Source organism: Ruditapes philippinarum, unplaced genomic scaffold (assembly GCF_026571515.1).
Source record: "Ruditapes philippinarum isolate M1 unplaced genomic scaffold, ASM2657151v2 ctg12110_1_1_1_1, whole genome shotgun sequence".
NCBI classification, from domain to species: domain Eukaryota; kingdom Metazoa; phylum Mollusca; class Bivalvia; order Venerida; family Veneridae; genus Ruditapes; species Ruditapes philippinarum.
In genome coordinates, this window is record NW_026855477.1 from 1 (window position 1) to 22734 (window position 22734).

A 22734-nucleotide genomic window follows, 5' to 3' on the forward strand; every position below is an offset into this window, starting at 1 on the left:
AAATTGGAATATGACTGCATTATGTTGTGTCCTTTCTTATATACAGGTTGGTCCTACCAATATTTGGTCCTGAAGGGATGAGATTTTTTATCACATAAGATCTAACAAAAGAAATAAAATAATTATAACACTTAAACAAAGATAAGCTGGAAATGATAGTGTGATTTTGACTATAATTACTTTTTTTTATTCTTGCCTAAGGTTGATAAGGAAATTATCATTAACAATCAATAAAAGAGACAGGAAAATAAGATTTATATTTTTACTACAAGTGTCAGCTTATGTGTCAAATCAAAAAGAGTTCTTTTCAAAATAGATTCATGTCTTAAGGGTTAATTGGAGGAAATGATCTTTATCAAAAAGTATACTTCCAAAGTTTGAAATCTCAGCATTACAAAAACACAGTTGAAATAAATAAGTCAAAATATCATAGGTGTACAAATATATGAAATATAAAATTGCAAAATGAAATATAAAATATACATAATTAAAACAACTAATGTAATGTTATGTAATATAAAACATGGGGTGAAATTATTGCTTCATAACAATTTTATGCACTGCTTCTGTTTATTCTGGTTCCTTGTCCTATTGTGGTTCCCATAGAAGTGGCAGAAGACCAGCACACATCCGTTTTCAATCAGAATTTCTCGACTTTAATCCTTACCTTGTAAGTCGTAAAGTTGCGATTGGTCAATTACACATAATTTTGCTTCCAGGGAAAGTTTAAAAACCATCACTATCACTATCACTATGAAGCATGGGTAAAAAGTGATTTTTGGACACAAGTAAAATTCTGTTGAAAATTAGAAAATAGACCATGTCATACTATTTAAAACAAATCTAAGACTAGTTACATGTATTACAAAAAATAATTTTTTAATTTTAAATATTTAGGGGAATATAGGGCGGGGGATCTATGCCCCAAGTGTCATTCAGTATTTCATGCACTGCTTCCCCTTTTCATTCAGAACACCTTGACAGTAGTTCTTAAAGTTAAAGTTGCGGTTGTTTCATCATTAAAAGGAGAAAACTGTGATACCTACCCATTATTTTTTCCCCCTATATTTTCAGCCAAATAAAGACTGTTCCCCTAGCCCAAAATAACTATATTTTCCCCTGAAAATGATAATTTTTTTCCCAAAATTGCCCTGACTCCCTTTTCCACTAAAACCATGACTTAACAGCATCTGACTTATATCAGCTAGAAGACAGAAAACTGTCCCTATAAATAGCCTCTGCTACTTACCTTGAAAGTTAAATTGAATTGAAAATTTTATAAAATGTGTGGGTAAATTCCATTCTCAGTTGTAGGAATTTGAATGCAGATGTCCCCCTTTTCTGATTGATCACACAATATTTTCCCATTCAGAAAGCCACAGGTTGTTTAGAAAATTGAAAAAAAATCACTGCCTTCATTAAATTGCATCCCAACTATCTGTACATTTTTATACGCCCGTTTGAAAAAACGGGTTGTATTATAGTTTCCTCCTTGGCTGATGGGTGGGCGCACGGCACCATCCAATATTTGTCTGGAGCATATCTCCTACAGCCATGGAGGTATTTTAATGAAATTTCATAGAAATGTTCATCACTATGAGAAGCCGTGTCACGCCCAAAAACCAGGCCTCTAGGTCAAAAGTCAAGGTCAAACTAAGAGGTCATTGAAAAACGCTTGTCTTGAGCAAAACTTCTACAGGCATAGAGGGATTTCAATATAACTTGGCACAAATGTTCACTATTGTAAGGCAAAGTGTTGCACACAAAATTTATGTACACATAGGGGTCAAAGTTCAGATAAAAATATGAAAATGTGTATTGGACCATTTAGTCATCATTTATTGAAGGATTGAAACACATATTGTCATTATCATGACTACTGGTGTGAAACATGTAATTACGATTAATATGTCAAGGTCAGTAAAATATACAAAGACAATGCATACTCACTAAAGATGATTTTGAAGGTCACTAAAGATTATAAAATATAGAGATTTTGTCCAGAGCGTATCTCCTACACATACTAAGAGATTGTAATGAAACTTCAAACAAATGTTCACAACTATGAGAAGATCACACTTGGAGGTCATTGAAAAACGCTTTTCCGGAGCAAAACTTCTACATGCATATAGGGATTTCAATAAACTTGGCACAAATGTTCGCCCTCAAAATTTAGGTCCCTGCGGCTAAGGTCAAGGTCACACATAGGTGTCAAATTTCAGAAAAAAAAATCACTAGAGATGATAACATAATATATAGATAACAGATATTTTCCAGGTATTGCCCAGAGCTTATCTCAAATATGCATATCTGTATATGCCCACATCTCTCTCAAAAGCTTCTGTGACGGGCGTATATTTATTGCGACAATGTTGCCGTTGTTTATAAATACATTCATGTGAATGTCTGTGTATGTTTCTAGTCATTGATCTGTTTTATTTACAGATTGTAGAGTATGCTACGTAAAGATCCACCAGCACCTAGGTTTAAATTATTTGAGCGTTTTAAAAAGTTTACCAGAGAACATCCATATCTATACTTAATTTATGTGACATCAATAACATTTTGCATAGTCACTTTCTACAATCATCCAGGAAAACAGGCTTATGGATATGATAGGGCAAGAAGGAGGGAGCTTAAAATGAAGAATTTAAAGGAGTAAAGGTCAGTATAATTTAATTTTACATCAGGACCGTGGATGAAAGGAACAAGACTAAAAGTGAAAGGGTATAAAGCTATGTCTTATGAAATTATTTTTTTTAATTTATGAACAGTGAAATGATATTTGTTTCATAATTTTATAGTTGATTCTTGAAAGAGTTTTATCATAGAATGTCTCTGTCTTTTAAACAGAATACAATGTTATAGAACAACATATAATCTGCTATTTTAAATAGGGTTTTTATCAGTTTAGCAGAGATTTCTTGTATGTGCCATTATTTTGTTTTAAGGCAATTCTCTACAATATTTATTTCATCTACATTTTGGAAGTACAGTGTATTATATTTTTAAAAATTCAGACAATTTCTGCACTAGATACATGTACATGTATATAGCTTTATACATTTTAGTTATGATGTTCAAGAATGTATTTATGCATCTTCAATATTTCTTATGATTTTGCTCAATAGAAATCACAACATTTTCAGGAAGGTAATTTATGAATTATTTGTGTAAATTTCATCATTATATTGAAGAACACTTTGAAAAGTAACTCTGATTTTTTTTAGACAGTTTGAAGACTGTTAAAGCAGTCTACATCTTTTTCTTTAGCATGTAATCTTTTTGATGTGGTATTTAAAACTTCATCCATTCTCTAAAAATGATTTTGTTTTCAGTGATTAGTCATCAGATCAACATGTAACTGTAATATGTCATCTATAAAAGTTACAAAAGACTCATCTGCCATAGTTCAGAGGTCAAGGTTACTGGGTTTCAGAGAATCTGTAGCAAATTTTCTGCAGTTAACAAGGTCGTGTCATACACCTAGGGGTAAAATGATAGTTCTACAGAACACAAGTGGAGGCTGTTTGACCTTGACATCATCTTCAAGAAGGTTGCTCCAATGTTTATCTGTAAAGAAGCCTGTCATTCAGTTGCTTGTTTCAGCTACTCAAGGTCACCTGAGTGCTTTCAGTGATGCTGGTCTTTTTCTTTCTTCTTTTGCTGCAGATCTTGTTATAAGATCTATTGATTGTTGTCAAAGTGAAAAAATTTTGGCTGAAGTTTACGAGCTATTTTTGACATTATCTTTAGATTACTTGAATAGTGACGACTGTGGATTTAAATATCCCGCAATAATCTCTGATTTAAGTTTCATGAAAATATTTGTGAGAAGTATATTAGGAACTAAACAATTACCTCAGTGGAATGGAATCAAACTCGGACATATTTCAAATATAATTATAGAAACATTTCTTCAGTGTGTTACAGATGGCAGTAGAAGCTTACACGTGAGTGACAATATTTGTGTGATGGCAAGTCTAGGACTTGATGTGTTAAATAGCTACAATGTATCTGGTGTTTTGTTACCAGCACCAGAAATGTCAAAGTTCAAGGCGAGACCTCTGAAGCCTAAAAGAGTTAACCTGCATAGTAACAACAGTATTAAAGTTGCATTAATAACAACATCTATGTCTGGTGATTTAGACGAGTTAGCTGGGGTTAGATATGAAGTGAGTCAAAATATTCCAACAGATGGCATTATTATAGATGATTTATCAAATATTTGTGATACAATGGTCCAGTTTGATGTTGGACTGGTTTTATGTCAGCGTGTTATGCATCCAAAACTAAAACACAGTCTACATAAGTCAGGATTAATTGTAGTTGACAGAATTGGACTTCAGTTAGTGAAATATATCATAAATCTAACAGGTGTGTTAACCTAGCATTTTCATTATTTTGTTTTAATGTAATGATTTATTTGGAACTTTCACACTTATTTCACTAGAGTTTGCAGACAGTTTTCATGGTTTTGATTTATATAGACTTATACAAGTATAGGAATTTTCATTCCCACTCTGTACCTTCTTTTGAGCAGTTTGAAGGATATTGAAACTACTTGGCAAAAATGTTAACCATTATGCAGAGTGGAGCTTGACCTTTCTCTGGTCAAGGTCACAGTCATTTTATATTAGTTTCACTCTGTATCTTTTGAACCAATAGAAAGAAATTAAAACTTTTTTGCAGAATATTACTTATAATGAGAACACATGTTTGTGCTTCATGAGATCAAAATTGGCCCTGCTTCAGGGATTTAATACTTGATGACTTACATAGGAAAATGCATTTAAGTTTCATTGTGTGAAACTTCAATGTCTAGAGCTTAAATATTTAGTATGTAGGCATTCCCTTATTGACATTTACACAATTGATATGAAGCATGCAGTTCAGTATTGGCCCCACACAATGGGTCACTTGATTTATATAGATTTATTTTAGAAAAACACATCTGAGACTTATTATGTTAAACAATGATGTTTAAAGCTTAGATATTTGGCAGATAACATCAATTTGTGAACCACAAAATAACTGATATTAATAATGCCTCTTTGGTCAATATTGGCCTAGCCCCAGTGATCCCTTAGTTAACATATTTTTGTGTAGGAAAACGCAATGAAGTCTTATTTTTGTGAGACTTCAAAGCCTAGAGTTTATATATTTGATATGTAGCATTGCCTTATTTTATGAAACTACACTGTTAGAGCTAGCCTATGATATTTAGCATCTAAATACTTTACCTTGTGAATGTCTGCAAAATTGATATAAATCATGCCCTCCAGGCTCCAGCATAACTTGATTATAGGAAGAGCTTTTTAGGTCTTACTGTATGAAACTACAAAGCCTTGAGCTTAGATATTTGGCATATAGCATCAATTTGTAGATTTTTACAGAAGTTCTAAAAATACAAAAAGTTATACTTATCATGACCCTTAAGTCAAAATTGGCTCTGCCCTGGGAGTCACTTGCCTTGTGTAGACTAAGGTATATAGGTAAACACATCTTTTGTGGATAAATACTATGCCTCTATATTTGGTATATAGCATTGTCTAGTAGACCTTCCTCTATAAAAGTTTTATGAATCATGCTAAAATTGCCTCCACCTTGGAGATCATACATTTAAAGTATCATAAGGATAATAAAGATAAAACATTTTTCAGACAAGTTTCTATGCATTTGAGCAACTATTGCCCTTCCTTTGTGGTGCACTTGAAGTTGTTAAGAATATATATATTGTTTATAATCTGGCAGAATATTGATTGATATGTGTATGTTAAAAGGTAATAAGCTTGGCTGTGCTGAATTATTATTATTATCATTATTGATGTATTATTGATGTATATATATTACAGGATGTGTTCCAATCCAGTGTGCTGAAATCTCCTTGTCAGAAAATATATTTGGTTATATAGATGATGTACAGCATGTTATTGTGAACAAACTAAGTTATTTACACCTGACAAGGGCAGACAATCCTGTATCAACCCTAATGTTATATCATCATCAGGAAGAACCTCTGAATGAGCTGAAGGTATCTTTTCTTTACTTTTCTAAATCTGTTAAATTGACCTGCTATTTGCATTAATAATTTTATCCATGGATAAGTCAAGGTTCTAATGTTCTAGTATCAAAATGCTAAGATGAGTCATTGAAGAGTTGATCAGACATCATAGACTATCCTTGGTGGTTTGGTATACTTACCCAGCCATAAATAGAGCACAATTAAAGTGTATTAGAAGTATATTTAAAGCTCTCTGGTAAAGTATATAAGAAGCTTTGTTGCAGTCTCTGCTTCATATGTGCTTTCATTTATTTGATGGTTAATGCTAATGACCAACACATAGGTGAAGCTCCTTTGCAGCGTGGTTTGAATTATGCTAATTAGGCTTCAACAGATTTTAAAGTATCTTCGGATTTCTCCTTGAGAAGTACATTTGAAGCTTACATATTAGGTGCATTCAGTGTATTTATGCAGCACAATAAGCTTATAAAGAAGTACAGATGAAGTCTCGAATACTGAAGTATACCTGAAGCTTCTCTTTGAAGCATATTCATGAAGCATTTTTGAAGCCCCCTCAAAACAAGTCATGCACAACTTAATTACATTTTGTATTAAAATAACTTTCAAACAAACAATCAAAGTCTGAGAAGTAGCAAATAAGTCTCTAGTATAAAATACTATCAAAATGAAGCACTTTAAAAGCCCTGGTGCTTCAACTGAAGCACATATACACAAATTGAGAAGCTCATTAGAAGCTGGATGGGGCTTCAGATGAAGTACATCTGCAGTTGAAGTAAGTACTTTTGAAGTCCCTAGTACTTCAGCTGAAGCACAGGTGCTAGTTACAAAAGTTTTATTGAAGTCTAGAAGAAGCATATAAAAAGTAGGGGACTCTTATGAAGTGGGGGATGCTTTTTAGCTGGGAGTACACAGGTCTTTACCATTTCTTATTACACAGCTTAAACAATATCATATTGAATTACAATACAAGTTATCACCTTATCCTAATCTTAATAGCACATGTCCATGTGAACAAGCTCTCAGACTTTAATTAACTAAGGTCTTTGAACCTAACATCTTGCAATGCATTAAAAAGTTATGCATGTGGGTCAAAATTACAATTTGTATGACATGCCATAGTAAAAAGTAATTTCAAACACATTTCAAAATTTGCACTTATAAATACACGAAGCAAGTGGCCTTAAATGCCTAAGAAATTAATAAATTTTTCCTTCTTTAGAAATGGCAAGCATGACTTTTATAACATGAAAACATTAGAGTATGTTATGTGCTTATCAAAGAGTATGTTATGTGCTTATCGTCTGAAGAAAATACCAAGGAATGTGAAATCATTTGATATAAAAATAGCAAAATTTAAAAAAAAGTGGTCTTTTGACTTCCATATGAAATAATAAATCACTACAAATGTACTAATTGCGAAAGATAAACAGAAGCAAAGGATTGTCCAGGTTATAGGCCAATGAGTAAATTTTTGGAAACTGTAACAGGACACAAAAAAGAAAAAGCTTTCGAGAAATAAAAAGAAAAGCATTTCTAAAGCAAAATAGGCCTATGATGTATTTTTCTTTTAAATACATTTGAATGTTAATATTTCAGGATGTTTGTTTAACCAGCTTGGACAGTTTACAGCAACTTGTATATGACCCAACTGTACTTGCAGGAGCAGGATGCTGGCAGGTTGGTCTAGCTAATTATCTTACTGGAAAGGTTAGTATAATTCTTTGTTAACTCTTTAAAAGGTATAAATCTATATCTAATAAAGTGTTTTTTGAAATTTAAAAATGATTAAAAAATATATTGTTTTCGTACTCGAAAAAGTTGTTTATCCAATACACATGAAAACTGTGCATTAATGGAATTAAATGTTCTGGAACAAAATATAATACTGGTTTTTAAATAGATTTTTTTAGCCATCTAGCAATGATTTTTGTGCCCCCACGTTAGTGGCGGGCATTTAGATTTACCCTTGTCCGTCCGTCCTTCCGTCCGTCCGTCCGTTCACTTTTGTGTCGCACGTAACTCAAAAAGTATTTGACCTAGAGTCATGAAACTTTACAGGAATGTTGATCAGCATGTGTAGTTGTGCACCTGGGTATTTTGGTCTGGATATTTTTAGTATTTTCAGAGTTATTGCCCTTGACTTAGTAAAATTTTGCAATTTTCAACTTGTGTCGCATGTAACTCAAAAAGTATTTGACCTACAGTCATGAAACTTTACAGGAATGTTGATCAGCATGTGTAGTTGTGCACCTGGGTATTTTCGTCTTGATATTTTTAGTATTTTCAGAGTTATTGCCCTTGACTTAGTAAAATTTTGCAATTTTCAACTTGTGTCGCATGTAACTCAAAAAGTATTTGACCTAGAGTCATGAAACTTTACAGGAATGTTGATCAGCATGTGTAGTTGTGCACCTGGGTATTTTCGTGTGCATATTTTTAGTATTTTCAGAGTTATTGCCCTTGACTTAGTAAAATTTTGCAATTTTCAACTTGTGTCGCACATAACTCAAAAAGTATTTGACCTAGAGTCATGAAACTTTACAGGAATGTTGATCAGCATGTGTAGTTGTGCACCTGGGTATTTTCGTCTGGATATTTTTAGTATTTTCAGAGTTATTGCCCTTGACTTAGTAAAATTTTGCAATTTTCAACTTGTGTCGCATGTAACTCAAAAAGTATTTGACCTAGAGTCATGAAACTATACAGGAATATTGATCAGCATGTGCAGTTGTGCACCAGGTATTTTCGTCTGGATTTATTTTTTATTTATTTAGTATTTTTAGAGTTATTGCCCTTCATTTTTGCAATTTTCAACTTGTGTCGCAAGTTTCTCAAAAAGGATTTGACATAGTCATTAAACCTTATGGGCAGGTTGCTCAGCATATTTTAGATTTGCACCTGGGGTTTCGCTTGTGGATTTATCCAGTATTTGTAGAGTTATTTCCCTTGACTTAGTAAAAAGATTGACAGAACAGTGGCGCGGTGGGGGCACCCGTGTCCTATGGACACATTTCTAGTTTTACATGTGCCATTTGTTAAAAAGGATATATACCAACTTATATCTTTCAAACAGACATTTTGGATATTTATTTTTTTTTCAAAATTTAAACAAGTGTATTGTAAACTGTAGGCATCTGAGATATACAATGTAGCCTTATACACTTTAACCTGCTAAATGTCTTAAATCCTGCTTCAGTTTTAAGATGAAACTTTGAAATTAGTCAGTTAACAGAACAGAGCCTGTTCTATCTACACAAATATGGTTCCAGCATAGGAGAGGTTTGGCCTTTATCAAATGCCAGCAATTTGTTAAATCTGTACATGAATGTTATCCCGTAAATAATGAGGTCATAGTATTAAAAAATTGTGGAGGCGGTCGGGAGTTTTGTAAAATTTTAAAAATTATGACTGTTTTGATTGGTCACAAATAAATTCACTGGTTCTTCATGTAGTGCAAGTGTTGATACATAAATGTAAATGGACACATGTAGTTTAATCATATTTTGTCATAATTCCTTTTAATTTTTTAAAAAATCTTTGCATGAACAATAATTAAGATAATTAACTCACGTGACCCAAGGAAATTTCTGTAAATATCCACTGCAGTTTACATGTAACATTCAGGTTATAAAAAGAATGGGGAAATCTTTCTTATATTTTAGGTTTGTTTATATTATATGTTAAATATTTTACATTTTAAACTGTTGGTTTTTTTGTTGTTTTTTTTTTTGTTTTTTTCTGGGAAAAAACCCCATTAAACTTACTTTGTCAGACAAACTAACAAATGATTATAAATAAGAGCATTTATGAAAAAGAGTTACAGAGATAGGTATATAGATAATATAAACTTGTTTGATAATATAACATACATACACAATCATGCTTGACTGACATACAAATCAGCATAATGTCACATTTGTTACTTTTGTTGATAGTAGCCAAATCAATATGCTTTCTCTTTTTTCCAAGAAATATTAAAAATGGGAAATTAAATTCCTGTATTTTCCTGTATATATAAAATTTATTGAACTCATTGAATAAAACTGTGAAGAAGCTTTGCTTAAAACTTGCTTCTTTGATGAGGTCTGTTTTAGATAAAAAAAAGAACTAATTTCACTCACTGTTATGTTAAATTTAAGTTATAACAGTATATGAGTCTGGTCAGATTTCATAGCAGTGCGAGCTGGGCTGGCACGACTTGTAACATGCCTGTAAATACCACCTGTAATACTTGATAATATCTAGTTTATACATTGTATACTCGCTTTGGAATTAGTTATTTTAAGCATTTATTTAACTCTTACTATATAATTTATTACTTTCAGATTGAAGATAAAGGTGTTGAACTTAGTGAGGAATTAGAATGTCTAGTGATAACACTACAACAAGCTTGTACATTGTTTGTGCAAGCTTTACTATCAGCATCTCTAACAGATGTAAATAACTATTCTGTTAGCAGAAATAGTGGTCATGTGTTTAGATCTAGTGATGTAACTAAAGACAGTAACAAACTTGGTAATGACAATAAACGATGCTCTTGTGGTATATATAAAGCTAAAGCAAATGAAAATCTACTACAGTTGACAGAAAATGACAGTTTCTATTTGACTAGAAAAAATGGTACCTTAAACTGTGAAAAATGTCCACTTACAGATGCTATAGAGGAATGTGATGAAGTGGTGATTGACAGCTTTACAGTTGGCATAAATGCCTTACAGACTGCAGTTTTGACTGCATGCTCAGTGCTGAAAATTGGACAAGTTGTTGAAAATTTGTGATGTACTAATTGATATGAATTGCCTGTGTACTTTGAATTCTAAGACAAATTTATACTCTTGTTTGTTACAAATGTAGCAGGTTTCTCAGATATTATTGTTTTCCTCTCTGTTTACATGATGTAGATATTACACATATTCTATTTGAAATCAGAGCAATGAAAGTCCATTTTAAGCTAGATTTTTCTTTTTTAAAAAAGAGCTATTGCTACAGTCATGGTGTTGTTACCATCAGAAAACTTTAGTGTTAGTCATATTTTTTTATTTCTCAATGGATTGCCTATATACTTTGACACAACAACACTTTGGACAAGACCTTTAAGTTGACCAGACTGGACCTGAACTTTACTCTTAAATGACCTTGACCTTCAAGGTCAAATGTTTTAATTTTGCTTGATTTTAGCTATAATTGGCTATAACATTGTTATTTATGAATTGATTATTAACAGTCCTTGGGGCAAGACCTGTAAAGTAGACCAAATTGATTTTGACCTTTACTCACCAATGACCTTGATCTTGAAGGTCAATTTATTAAAGTTTGCTTGATTTTTGCTATAGTTGGTTATAACTTATTATTGTTATTTATAAACAAATTGTCATCCTACTTGAGCACAACTACCCTACGGACAATGTCTTTAAAAAGATCTAATTCAATTTGACCTAGACCTATAAATAACATTCACATTGAAGGTCACATTATTGTAATTTTACTTTTTTCTGTAATTGGCTATAACATTGTAAATGATAAATGTATTGTCATACTTGTGCACAACAATCCTTTGGACAAGACATCAAAGAAGATTTATGTACTTTACCATAATTTGATCTTGACGCTTACAGTCAAATTAGAAAATTGTGCTACAATTGGCCATAACTTTATTTATATATAGATTTTATTAATACTTGGTAAAAAACATTATGACAAAACCTGTATATTGAATACTAAAATATGACATTGACCTTTATTGATTGACATTGAACATTAAGGTCAAATTATTGAGTTTTCTGAAATTGTCTTAACTTTATTATCTAATTATGAATTTGATTCTTTCTTGGACAAGAGAGCACTTATGATAGGTAGCTAAATATAAACAAAGTAGTACATGTATTTTGATTTCCATACAAAATGCTCATTCACTATGATTATACCCATTGCCAACAGAGTAAAAAATGTGGCAAATGAGTATTTTTTGGGAAACTGTAACAAGATACCAAAAATAAAATGATTTTGAGAAATAGAAATAATATCATTTCTGAGGCAAAATGGGCATTTAATTCAAATGTGAACTTCAATTTGAATGACCTTGACTGTCAAGGTCATTTATTTGTTTTGTAGGAGGGTTCTTTTACTATAATATTCTTCCTCTGATGTGTTTGACTTTGGAAATAATGAAAAAGTTGAATGTGGCCCTTGCTAGGGAGTGGTTGTTGTTTTTGTCTGCTGTATTACTAGTACTAGTATGTTAAATGTTTATTAACAGAATATTTAGACATGTTTATTTATATGCCTTAATGAATGACATTTATCAAAATACAGATATATCTGTTTGTTCCCTTAATTGTAATAAAGAAGTTATCAAAAATTAAGTTGTATGATTTTCTTAAGCCTGATTAAGGCGGTGATGTGATGTAATGAATGGAGGTGCCTTATATAATCCTATTCTTCATATATACCAGTAGAAATATGGTGTTAAATGCTGCAAAATCAGTCCTTCATTGCATGTAACATGTAAACTATTATTACTTGAATTGTAACTACTAACTATTTTACTTTTCATAAAATCTTGGTTCATTTTACTAAAGGTAGATATTTTGAAATTTTATGGCTCATGTGGTGCAGCTAAATGTTTTTATTATGCTCCCCGAAAAATTTCGGGGGAGCATATAGTCGGCGCCTTGTCCGTCTGTCCGTCCGTCCGTCCGTCCGTCTGTCCGTCCGTTGTCTTGTCCGGAGCATAACTTGAAAACCCTTGGAGATAATTTGTTGAAACTTCATACAGTGGTAGAGGGCATCAAGGGGGAGTGCAGTGTCAAAGAACCATAACTCTATTTTGCCCGGTTTTTGAATTATCTCCCCTTATAGAAAAATCTTGTCCGGGGCATAACTCTAAAACTATAAGAGATATCAACATGAAACTTTGTAGGTGAATAGATCTCAATGGGTAGATGTGCAGTGCATAAGAACAATAACTCTTTTTGTCCTAATTTTGGAGTTATTGCCCTTTGTTAATTTTAATACTTTGAACTTTGTCCGGAACATAACTTGAAAACCCTTGGAGATAATTTGTTGAAACTTCATACAGTGGTAGAGGGCATCGAGGGGGAGTGCAGTGTCAAATAACCATAACTCTATTTTGCCCGATATTTGAATTATCTCCCCTTGTACAAAAATCTTGTCCGGGGCATAACTCTAAAACTATAAGAGATATCAACATGAAACTTTGTAGGTGAATAGATCTCAATGGATAGATGTGCAGTGCAAAAGAACCATAACTCTGTTAAGCCTTATTTTTGAATAATCTCCCCTTTTAGAAAAATCTTGTCCAGGACATAGCTGTAAAACTATAAGAGATATCAAAATGAAACTTTGTAGGTAGATAAATCTCAATGGGTAGATGTGCAGTGCACAAGAATCATAACTCTACCTTGCCTAATTCTGGAGTTATTGCCCTTTGTTTATTTTTACTTTTTGAATTGTCCAGGACATAACTCGGAAATCATAAGAGATATCATCAAGAAACTTTGTAAGTTGATAGATCACATTGATTATAAGTGCAGTGCAAAAAACTGTAACAGCCTTGCCTAATTTTGGAATTATTGCACTTTGAACTTTTTCCACGGACATAACTCTGAAACTACAAGAGGTGTACTTTCCTGTGTCCAAAACCTATTCGGGGAGCATCACCCGGCTCAAACCGGGCTCTTGTTCTCCCGGGCAGAGATTTTTCTCACTTAATTGGGAAGAGGCCTTAGCCTCTTGATTTTGGGATAAAATATCGCTAAAATTGCTAATTTGGGAAGTAAAAAAGCAGGTTTAAGTTCAGATTTTTGGGAAAACTTCATGATTTTAAAGAAAATTCCAAATGGGAAGAGGCCTTTTATCGGAGTCTGTGATATAAGCAGGAAAATCACTGCCGGGCATATAGTAATTGAACCGTCCGTCCGTCTGTCCGTACGAGGTTAACCTAGAACGGCAAGTTGGATTTTTCTTAAGTTCTACCTGTACCAATGGCTTCTAAGTTTACACACTTACTAATCAATACAAAGTACATGATCTGGGAAAGTTACATAACTCTGGCTTTTATATTTACCAAGTTACTGCCCTTGTCAGCACTTAAAAAATGAATAATGGTTAACCTAAAGCGGCAAGTTGGAAATATCTTAAGTTCTATCTAGACTAATGGCTTTATAATTTCCACACTTACTTATCAATACAAAGTACATGATATTGCCAAGTTATATAACTGTGTCATCCATATTTCCCAGTTATTTCCCTTTTTTCACTTTGAAAATAGGGCCTTGTCTGGTTAACCTATTTCGGCAAGTTAGATTTATCTTAAATTTCTCATAATTGCTTAATTTCTTTAATGATATCTTTCATATTTAGTAGGTGGATACCTTTGATGGTCCTCTAATTTTTTGCGGTCTCTAGGGTCAAGGTCAAGGTCACTGGTTTAAAAAATAAATATAAACATTTTTGCTCATACAGCCTTTATTTTTTAGTTGATGTCTTAGTTTAATACAAACATGCCAAGGGAGGTCTTCCTTCTTGGGTGTAGTAAGGGGTCATTCGGGTCAAGGTCAATGTTACCAATGTCAAGGTCACCAATGTTAAAAATAGATTTTGACATTTTTACATGTGTATTGACCTTATTCTATAGACATGTTATTTATAATTTATAGAAACATAAACTTTGATGGAGTTAGTGGTCAGTTGGGTCAAGGTCAATGTTACCAATGTCAAGGTCACCAGTGCTAAAAATAGATTTTTACACATTTGCTCATACAGCCTTTATTAAGTGACAGATATATTTTTAGCTCACCTGTCACACAGTGACAGGGTGAGCTTTTGTGATCGCTTTTCGTCCGGCGTCCGGCCGTCCGTAAACTTTTTCTTTGACATCTCCTCATAAACCACTAAGCCAATTTCATCCAAACTTCATAGGAATGTTCCTTTGGTGGTCACCTTTAAAAATTGTTCAAAGAATTTAATTCCATGCAGAACTCTGGTTACCATGGCAACAGAAAGAAAAAACTTTAAATATCTTCTTTTAAAAAAACCAAAGAGCTAGAGCTTAGATATTTAGCATGAAACATCTTCTAGTGAGTGTCTACCAAGTTTGTTCAAATAAAAGCCCTGGGGTCAAAATTGGCCCCGTCCCAGGGGGGTCATTGATTTTCCCTATATGCTTATAGTAAAAACTTAGAAAATCTTCTTTTAAAGAGCTAGAGCTAAGATATTTAGCATGAAACATCTTCTAATGAGTGTCTACCAAGTTTGTTCAAATAAAAGGCCTGGGGTCAAAATTGGCCCCGCCCCAGGGGGTCATTGATTTTCCCTATATGCATATAGTAAAAACTTAAAAATCTTCTTTTAAAGAACTCAAAGAGCTAGAGCTAAGATATTTAGCATGAAACATGTTCTAATGGGTGTCTTCAAAGTTTGTTCAAATAAAAGCCCTTGGGTCAAAATTGGCCCGCCCCGGGGGTCATTGATTTTCCTTATATGTGTATAGCAAAAACTTAAAAAAGTCTTCTTTGAAAAAACCCAAATAGCTAGAGTTTAGATATTTAGCATGAAACATCTTCTAGTGAGTGTCTACAAAGTTTGTTCAAATAAAAGCCCTGGGGTCAAAATTGGCCCCGCCCCGAGGGTCATTGATTTTCCTTATATGTGTATGGCAAAAACTTAAAAATCTTCTTTGAAAAAACCCAAATAGCTAGAGTTTAGATACTAAGCATGAAACATCTTCTAGTGAGTGTCTACAAAGTTTCTTCAAATAAAAGCCCTGGGGTCAAAACTGGCCCCGCCCCAGAGGTGTCATTGTTTTTAATTATATGTGTATAGTAAAAACTTAAAAAATCTTCTTTTAAAAAACCCAATGAGCTAGAGGTAAGATGTTTAACATGAAACATCTTCTTGTGGGTGTCTACCAAGTTTGTTCAAATAAAAAAGCCCTTGGGTTAAAATTTGCCCTGCCGGGGGGGGGGGGGAGAGATGAGGGGAGTGCAGAGGTTATTGTTTTTCATTATATGTGTGTAGTAAAAACTTAACATCATGAAACATCTTCTAATGGGTGTCTTCCAAGTTTGTTCAAATAAAAGCCCTGGGGTTTAAACTGGCCCCGCTCCGGGGGCCTATATACAGGTGAGCGACCTGATGGCCCTCTTGTATATTTGGTATGAAGATAACTTGCATGGTATTCATTTTTTTTGATTGGGGTAGGGATCAGTGGGTCAAGGTCACTTGTGCTAAAAATAAATTTTTACACTTTTGCCCATACAGCTTTTATTTATTGACAGATGTATTTCATATTTGGTAGGAAGATAACTTGCATGGTATTCTTCCTTTGGATGGAGTAAGGGGTCAGTTTGGTCAAGGTCACCAGTGCTAAAAATAGATTGTAACACTTTTGCCCATACAGCCTTTATTTATTGACAGATGTATTTCATTTTTGGTAGGAAGATAACTTACATGGTATTCTTCTTTTGGATAGAGTTAGGGGTCAGTTTGGTCAAGGTCACCAGTGCTCAAAATAGATTTTTACACTTTTGCCCATACAGCCTTTATTTGATGACAGATGTATTTCATATTTGGTAGGAAGATAACTTGCATGAAGTTGAATATTTTGGGTTCGATCCCCGGGAGATGCTTTGGTAGTTTAGCACGGAGGAAGGTAGTCTAGTACTGGTGAAACTCTCCAGGAACGATGGTTAGGAAACTACCTGCCTATATGACTGAAATACTGTTGGGAAAAGGCGTAAAATGAAACAAACAAACAAACAAATTGAATATTTTTCAACTTCACAAGTCAGAGCAATGACTTGGCAACTTATATTTTTCACAATTACAAAATGCCATGACTTTGTCAAGCTATATAACTTGTGTTTACAATTTTTTGGCAATTTTTAACCAGGTTTTCCGAAGGAAAAAACTGGTTATTAGATTGAGGTATGTCGGCGGGCGGATGGGACGGGCGGGCGTAAACAATTTCTTCTGTGCGCAACTCCTCCTACATTTCTCAACGGATTTTGACCAAACTTTCACAGAAGCTTTGTCATCAAGTGCCCTGGCTTATATTGTCGGGGTTTTGCGATTAGATAATATTTGACCTAATTATGGCCCTTTGTTTTTTTTCCTTATATAAAAATATATAGTGAACAATTTCTTCTGTGCGCAACTCCTCCTACATTTCTCAACGGATTTTGACCAAACTTTCTCAGAAGCTTTGTCATCAAGTGCCCTGTCACATATTTCCAGGGTTTTGCAATTGGTTTATATTTGACCTAATTATGGCCCTTTGTTTTTTTTCCTTATAAAGAATATATAGTGAACAATTTCTTCTGTGCGCAACTCCTCCTACATTTCTCAACGGATTTTGACCAAACTTTCACAGAAGCTTTGTCATCAAGTGCCCTGGCGCATATTGTCGGGGTTTTGCGATTAGATAATATTTGACCTAATTATGGCCCTTTGTTTTTTTTCCTTATATAAAATATATAGTGAACAATTTCTTCTGTGCGCAACTCCTCCTACATTTCTCAACGGATTTTGACCAAACTTTTTCAGAAGCTTTGTCATCAAGTGCCCTGTCACATATTTCCAGGGTTTTGCAATTGGTTTATATTTGACCTAATTATGGCCCTTTGTTTTTTTTCCTTATACAGAATATATAGTGAACAATTTCTTCTGTGCGCAACTCCTCCTACATTTCTCAACGGATTTTGACCAAACTTTCTTAGAAGCTTTGTTATCAAGTGCCTGGCACATATTGTCGGGGTTTTGTGATTGGATAATATTTGACCGAATTATGGCCCTTTGTATATTTTTTCCTTATACAGAATATATAGAGAACAATTTCTTCTGTGCTCAACTCCTCATACATTTCTCAACGGATTTTGACCAAACTTTCTTAGAAGCTTTGTTATCAAGTGCCTGGCACATATTGTCGGGGTTTTGTGATTGGATAATATTTGACCGAATTATGGCCCTTTGTATATTTTTTCCTTATACAGAATATATAGTGAACAATTTCTACAGTGCGCAACTTCTCCTACATTTCTCAATGGATTTTGACCAAACTTTCACAGAAGCTTTGTCATCAAGTGCCCTGGCGCTCACTAAATTCCCATGTTTCTTCCAAGACATCATTCAAGTATTTTTTTAAAATTGTGAACATACTTTTCTTGATATCGCACAAAACACCACACGCCAATATTGTTGACAAAAGAAAATGACAAGAGACGCAAAAATGCAAAAATTAAGCAAAAATAAAGTACTGTTTACCTTTCTAAAATATTTGGGAAAAAAGGCGAATAGACAACATAAAATTTCTCAATCATTTTTGTTTGAGGAATATTAAAAAAGCCATAATTCCTCCTAAAAGTTCAATTAAAAACAAATGCCCCTTCATGACAAAGCTTCTGTGAAATATTTTGCTGAAAACCTGGTTGCATCGCATTGCGATGTTCCTTGTTCTGTCCATAACTGAGTGAATGGGTAAACATTTTTTGAAATATTGTTACTGACAAGAATCTGAGCCGGGGGCAGTTGTGTTTAACAAACACGTTCTTGTTTTATTTACAAATTCAATTTCCACATACATTGTAACTTTGTACAAATATTGAGAAGCAATACCCATGACTAAAAATTCATTGAGAACATAAAAATTTGCACCTCTGTCCGCAGTTCTTGTTCAACCATTTCAGTTTCTTTCGCGGAAAAGTGAGAAAACATACCACAACACATTAACTTTATTTTGTATTTGAACATTTATCTACAAATATTTACTCATATAATTCCATTAATTGTTTATATTAGAGTATTTTGGACACTGTGTCACTCAAACATATTTCTAAATAAGGCAAAAGTTATTTCTAAAAAGTGGGTAAAACTTCATTATCACCAAGTGTACATCTGACCCATTTGTCTTTATGCACTTTCGAAGAACCATTTTAAAGACCAGCCTTGTGCACTTCTAACTACTGTCAGTAAACTTTTAGACCGGCATACAAAAGTTCTTCAAAATTTATTGCACATTCAAGTTATCCCAATCCAAAACGGCGGGTAGAAATCGTCTTTAACAAAATATTTGCTTATTTCCGACCCAGGTTTCGGATATCCATTAAAATAAATAACTGATCCTCCAGCGAGCCAGCCTCCCCACCAGCCAAATGTTCCAACAGATATTATCATATGATCACATAGTGACATTGCAGCAAGGTCGTTCCAGGCTGTGTGTATGGGGCTGAAAACAACTTTGTGACCGTTGTGTTGGAGATGGCCTTGACACCAGTTTTATATCATTTGAAAACACAGGTAAAATGTAGCATTCTTGTAGTTTAAGCTGTACATCTCCATCGCCTTCTTATAATAATCTGAAAGAATACTTAAATTGTTTTGATTTGGTTCTGTATCTTTAATTAAAGCATAAAATATACAAGCATTGATGAACGATCATTAAAGCCGACAATCGTTGTCGTGGTGGAAGTATTCAACAAACTAAACTCTTGTGCTTTTGTGAAAGAAAGCACGGAACTTCTGCATCTGTTGGATTTCATCTCGGTTAGAAATGTTCCAAGTAAGAACAAAAATATATGTTATTTAAACCAAAGTTGTTTTCTACTTGGTAAATTACCAAGATAACAATTCTCTGTCATCGTTATACCAGAAAGTTACGTCATCGTTTGTTATCATCATATTTCTTCATGTTGGCTTTAAAAATTGTTTTAAACTGTTGAAATTTTACTTTGTTCTGATATAAATTGCAACATTTTAGGTTGGTCGATATAATCATTTAGAACATCGATATATACAAGGGATGATTGATAAGTTCGCGGAATTGCTTTATTTCTGATAAAAAAAATCACCGATTCCTCAACACAGTTCAAATATTATTTATATTCACAGAACAATTATATCAAAATGTCACGTTGGTCATTTGCTGGCGTTAAAGTTGACAGTATTAATTCAGAAAATGTGAAATAACAGCACTAACATAGTTGCTTTGGAAACCTTTTTTTAAGTATTAAATATCCATTTACCTACCTAATAATTAAAGAGAATATAAGCTTTGTTACGTCTACATTAATTTTCACGCGGGTTTGATGAAGAAAATATTTTTTGACAGAATTCCCAATTTTATCAGTTAACCCTCGTATTTAACTATTTAAAAAAATGCTATTGCACAGTGTATGTTTTGAAAAAAAAAAAACTGGTACACGTACCTTCCTCTGGTGTAATACGCCCTAAATTAATATGATAATCGCTTAGAAAATCCCCTCTTCTTACGGTATACCAATTTTAAACTGTATTCGATGGAGCACTTTCATCAATAAATCGTCTTTATTTTGTATTTGAACATTTATCTACAAATATTTACTCATATAATTCCATTAATTGTTTATATTAGAGTATTTTGGACACTGTGTCACTCAAAACATATTTCTAAATAAGGCAAAAGTTATTTCTAAAAAAAAGTGGGTAAAACTTCATTTATCACCAAGTGTACATCTGACCCATTTGTCTTTATGCACTTTCGAAGAACCATTTTAAAGACCAGCCTTGTGCACTTCTAACTACTGTCAGTAAACTTTTAGACCGGCATACAAAAGTTCTTCAAAATTTATTGCACATTCAAGTTATCCAATCCAAAACGGCGGGTAGAAATCGTCTTTAACAAAATATTTGCTTATTTCCGACCCAGGTTTTCGGATATCCATTAAAATAAAATAACTGATCCTCCAGCGAGCCAGCCTCCCAACCAGCCAAATGTTCCAACAGATATTATCATATTATCACATAGTGACATTGCAGCAAGGTCGTATCCAGGCTGTGTGTATGGGCTGAAAACAACTTTGTGACCGTTGTGTTGGAGATGGCCTTGACACCAGTTTATATCATTTGAAAACACAGTAAAATGTAGCATTCTTGTAGTTTAAGCTGTACATCTCCATCGCCTTCTTATAATAATCTGAAAGAATACTTAAATTGTTTGATTTGGTTCTGTATCTTTAATTAAAGCAATAAAATATACAAGCATTGATGAACGATCATTAAAGCCGACAATCGTTGTCGTGGTGGAAGTATTCAACAAACTAACTCTTGTGCTTTTGTGAAAGAAGGCACAGAACTTCTGCATCTGTTGGATTTCATCTCGGTTAGAAATGTTCCAAGTAAGAACAAAAATATATGTTTATTTAAACCAAAGTTGTTTTTCTACTTGGTAAATTACCAAGATAACAATTCTCTGTCATCGTCATACCAGAAAGTTACGTCATCGTTTGTTATCATCATATTTCTTCATGTTGGCTTTAAAATTGTTTTAAACTGTTTGAAATTTACTTTGTTCTGATATAAATAGCAAACATTTTAGGTTGGTCGATATAATCATTTAGAACATCGATATATACAAGGGATGATTGATAAATTCGCGGAATTGCTTTATTTCTGATAAAAAATCACCGATTCCTTAACTCAAGATTGCCATACAATTCAAATATTATTTATATACACAAAACAATTATATTAAAATATCACGTTGGTCATTTGCTGGCGTTAAAGTTGACAGTATTAATTCCGAAAATGTGCAATAACTGCACTAACATAGTTGCTTTGGAAACCATTTTTTTTAAGTATTAAATATCCATTTACCTACCTAATAATTAAAGAGAATAATAAGCTTTGTTACGTCTACATTAATTTTCACGCGGTTTGATGAAGAAAATATTTTTTGACAGAATTCCCCAATTTTATCAGTTAACCCTCGTATTTAACTATTTAAAAAATGCTATTGCACAGTGTATGTTTTGAAAAAAAAAACTGGTACACGTACCTTCCTCTGGTGTAATACGCCCTAAATTAATATGATAATCGCTTAGAAAATCCCCTCTTCTTACGTGTATACCAATTTTAACTGTATTCGATGGAGCACTTTCATCAATAAATCGTCTTGCTTCTGCCATTATATCGCTCTTAAATGTAAATAATTTTTCTCAAAACGTTTTGGATCTTCCAAAAGTACTTAAAACTTTGTAAGTACCCGTCCAATGTCCAGTTCATATCACCTTTCAAGAATGACAAGTCAGAATATGTCGTGACATCACACTCTTCATGTGTAGATATATTCGATTCCTGGTACTTCAAAGATTCGGACAAATCTATTGTTTTTTTCGTAGGATTTGGCATCTCAAAAACCGGATAAATGTCGAAATTTGTAAGTGGGATAAAAGGACGATAGTTGAATTTATCTGCAATGCCTAGCACACTGGCTATTTGAAACATCTGGTTACCAAGTCGTCCTTTAGCTGGATATACAGTCAACCATTTTCCTTGCTTCGTATTCTTGTCTATTTTATCTCCTGAAAGGAAATTCCCTTGTATATAAACCTTGTCGTATGTCTTTAATTTTACGCCGCTGAAAACATTGTTTTCATGACGGAATTGTGGTTTATCGTTATTATCAACCATCAATTCACTCATATTTATTTAACTGAATTATCATCTAACGACAATATCTCTTTGAAAGCAGATTTCGATTTAATTAGAATTTTTTGGTAGAAAACAATCGTGAAAGATATGTACGCAAGAAACACCCATTTGTACACGATATAATACTTTTTTCTCATTTATTTAGTCATAAACTTAGAATTGTGAATGAAAGAATGAGCCGAAATGGTAACAATTTGTTGATTTTTGAATATCTTTGCTTTTAC

At 33.3% G+C, this 22734-nt stretch overlaps 2 protein-coding genes across 2 annotated transcripts; one reads left to right on the forward strand and one right to left on the reverse strand.

Moving 5' to 3' along the window:
* Positions 1–2415: 2415 nt before the first annotated feature.
* LOC132743492 (molecular chaperone MKKS-like) lies at positions 2416–11696 on the forward strand. Its single transcript, XM_060732010.1, has 5 exons — positions 2416–2664; positions 3339–4377; positions 5856–6034; positions 7622–7732; positions 10351–11696. The coding sequence occupies exons 2-5, from the start codon at positions 3372–3374 to the stop codon at positions 10801–10803; spliced, it is 1749 nt and encodes a 582-aa protein (XP_060587993.1). The 5' UTR covers positions 2416–2664; positions 3339–3371; the 3' UTR covers positions 10804–11696.
* Positions 11697–18527: 6831 nt separating this feature from the next.
* On the reverse strand, positions 18528–22501 carry LOC132743491 (uncharacterized). Its single transcript, XM_060732009.1, has 3 exons — positions 22022–22501; positions 20319–20388; positions 18528–19254 (listed from the first exon to the last, which is right to left on the reverse strand). Exons 1-3 carry the CDS (start codon positions 22499–22501, stop codon positions 19061–19063), a joined length of 744 nt encoding a protein of 247 aa, XP_060587992.1. The 3' UTR covers positions 18528–19060.
* Positions 22502–22734: the final 233 nt, after the last annotated feature.

Coding starts and splice junctions, on each gene's coding strand:
- LOC132743492 (XM_060732010.1), top strand. CDS start 3,372: ATGTCATCTATAAAAGTTACAAAAGACTCATCTGCCATAGTTCAGAGG. Junction 4,378..5,855: donor ATATATCATAAATCTAACAG/GTGTGTTAACCT, acceptor TATATATTACAG/GATGTGTTCCAATCCAGTGT. Junction 7,733..10,350: donor CTAATTATCTTACTGGAAAG/GTTAGTATAATT, acceptor TATTACTTTCAG/ATTGAAGATAAAGGTGTTGA.
- LOC132743491 (XM_060732009.1), bottom strand. CDS start 22,501: ATGAGTGAATTGATGGTTGATAATAACGATAAACCACAATTCCGTCAT. Junction 20,389..22,021: donor ACTTTTGGAAGATCCAAAAC/GTTTTGAGAAAA, acceptor AAATATTTGTAG/ATAAATGTTCAAATACAAAA. Junction 19,255..20,318: donor TCGAATACAGTTTAAAATTG/GTATACCGTAAG, acceptor CCATACACACAG/CCTGGAACGACCTTGCTGCA.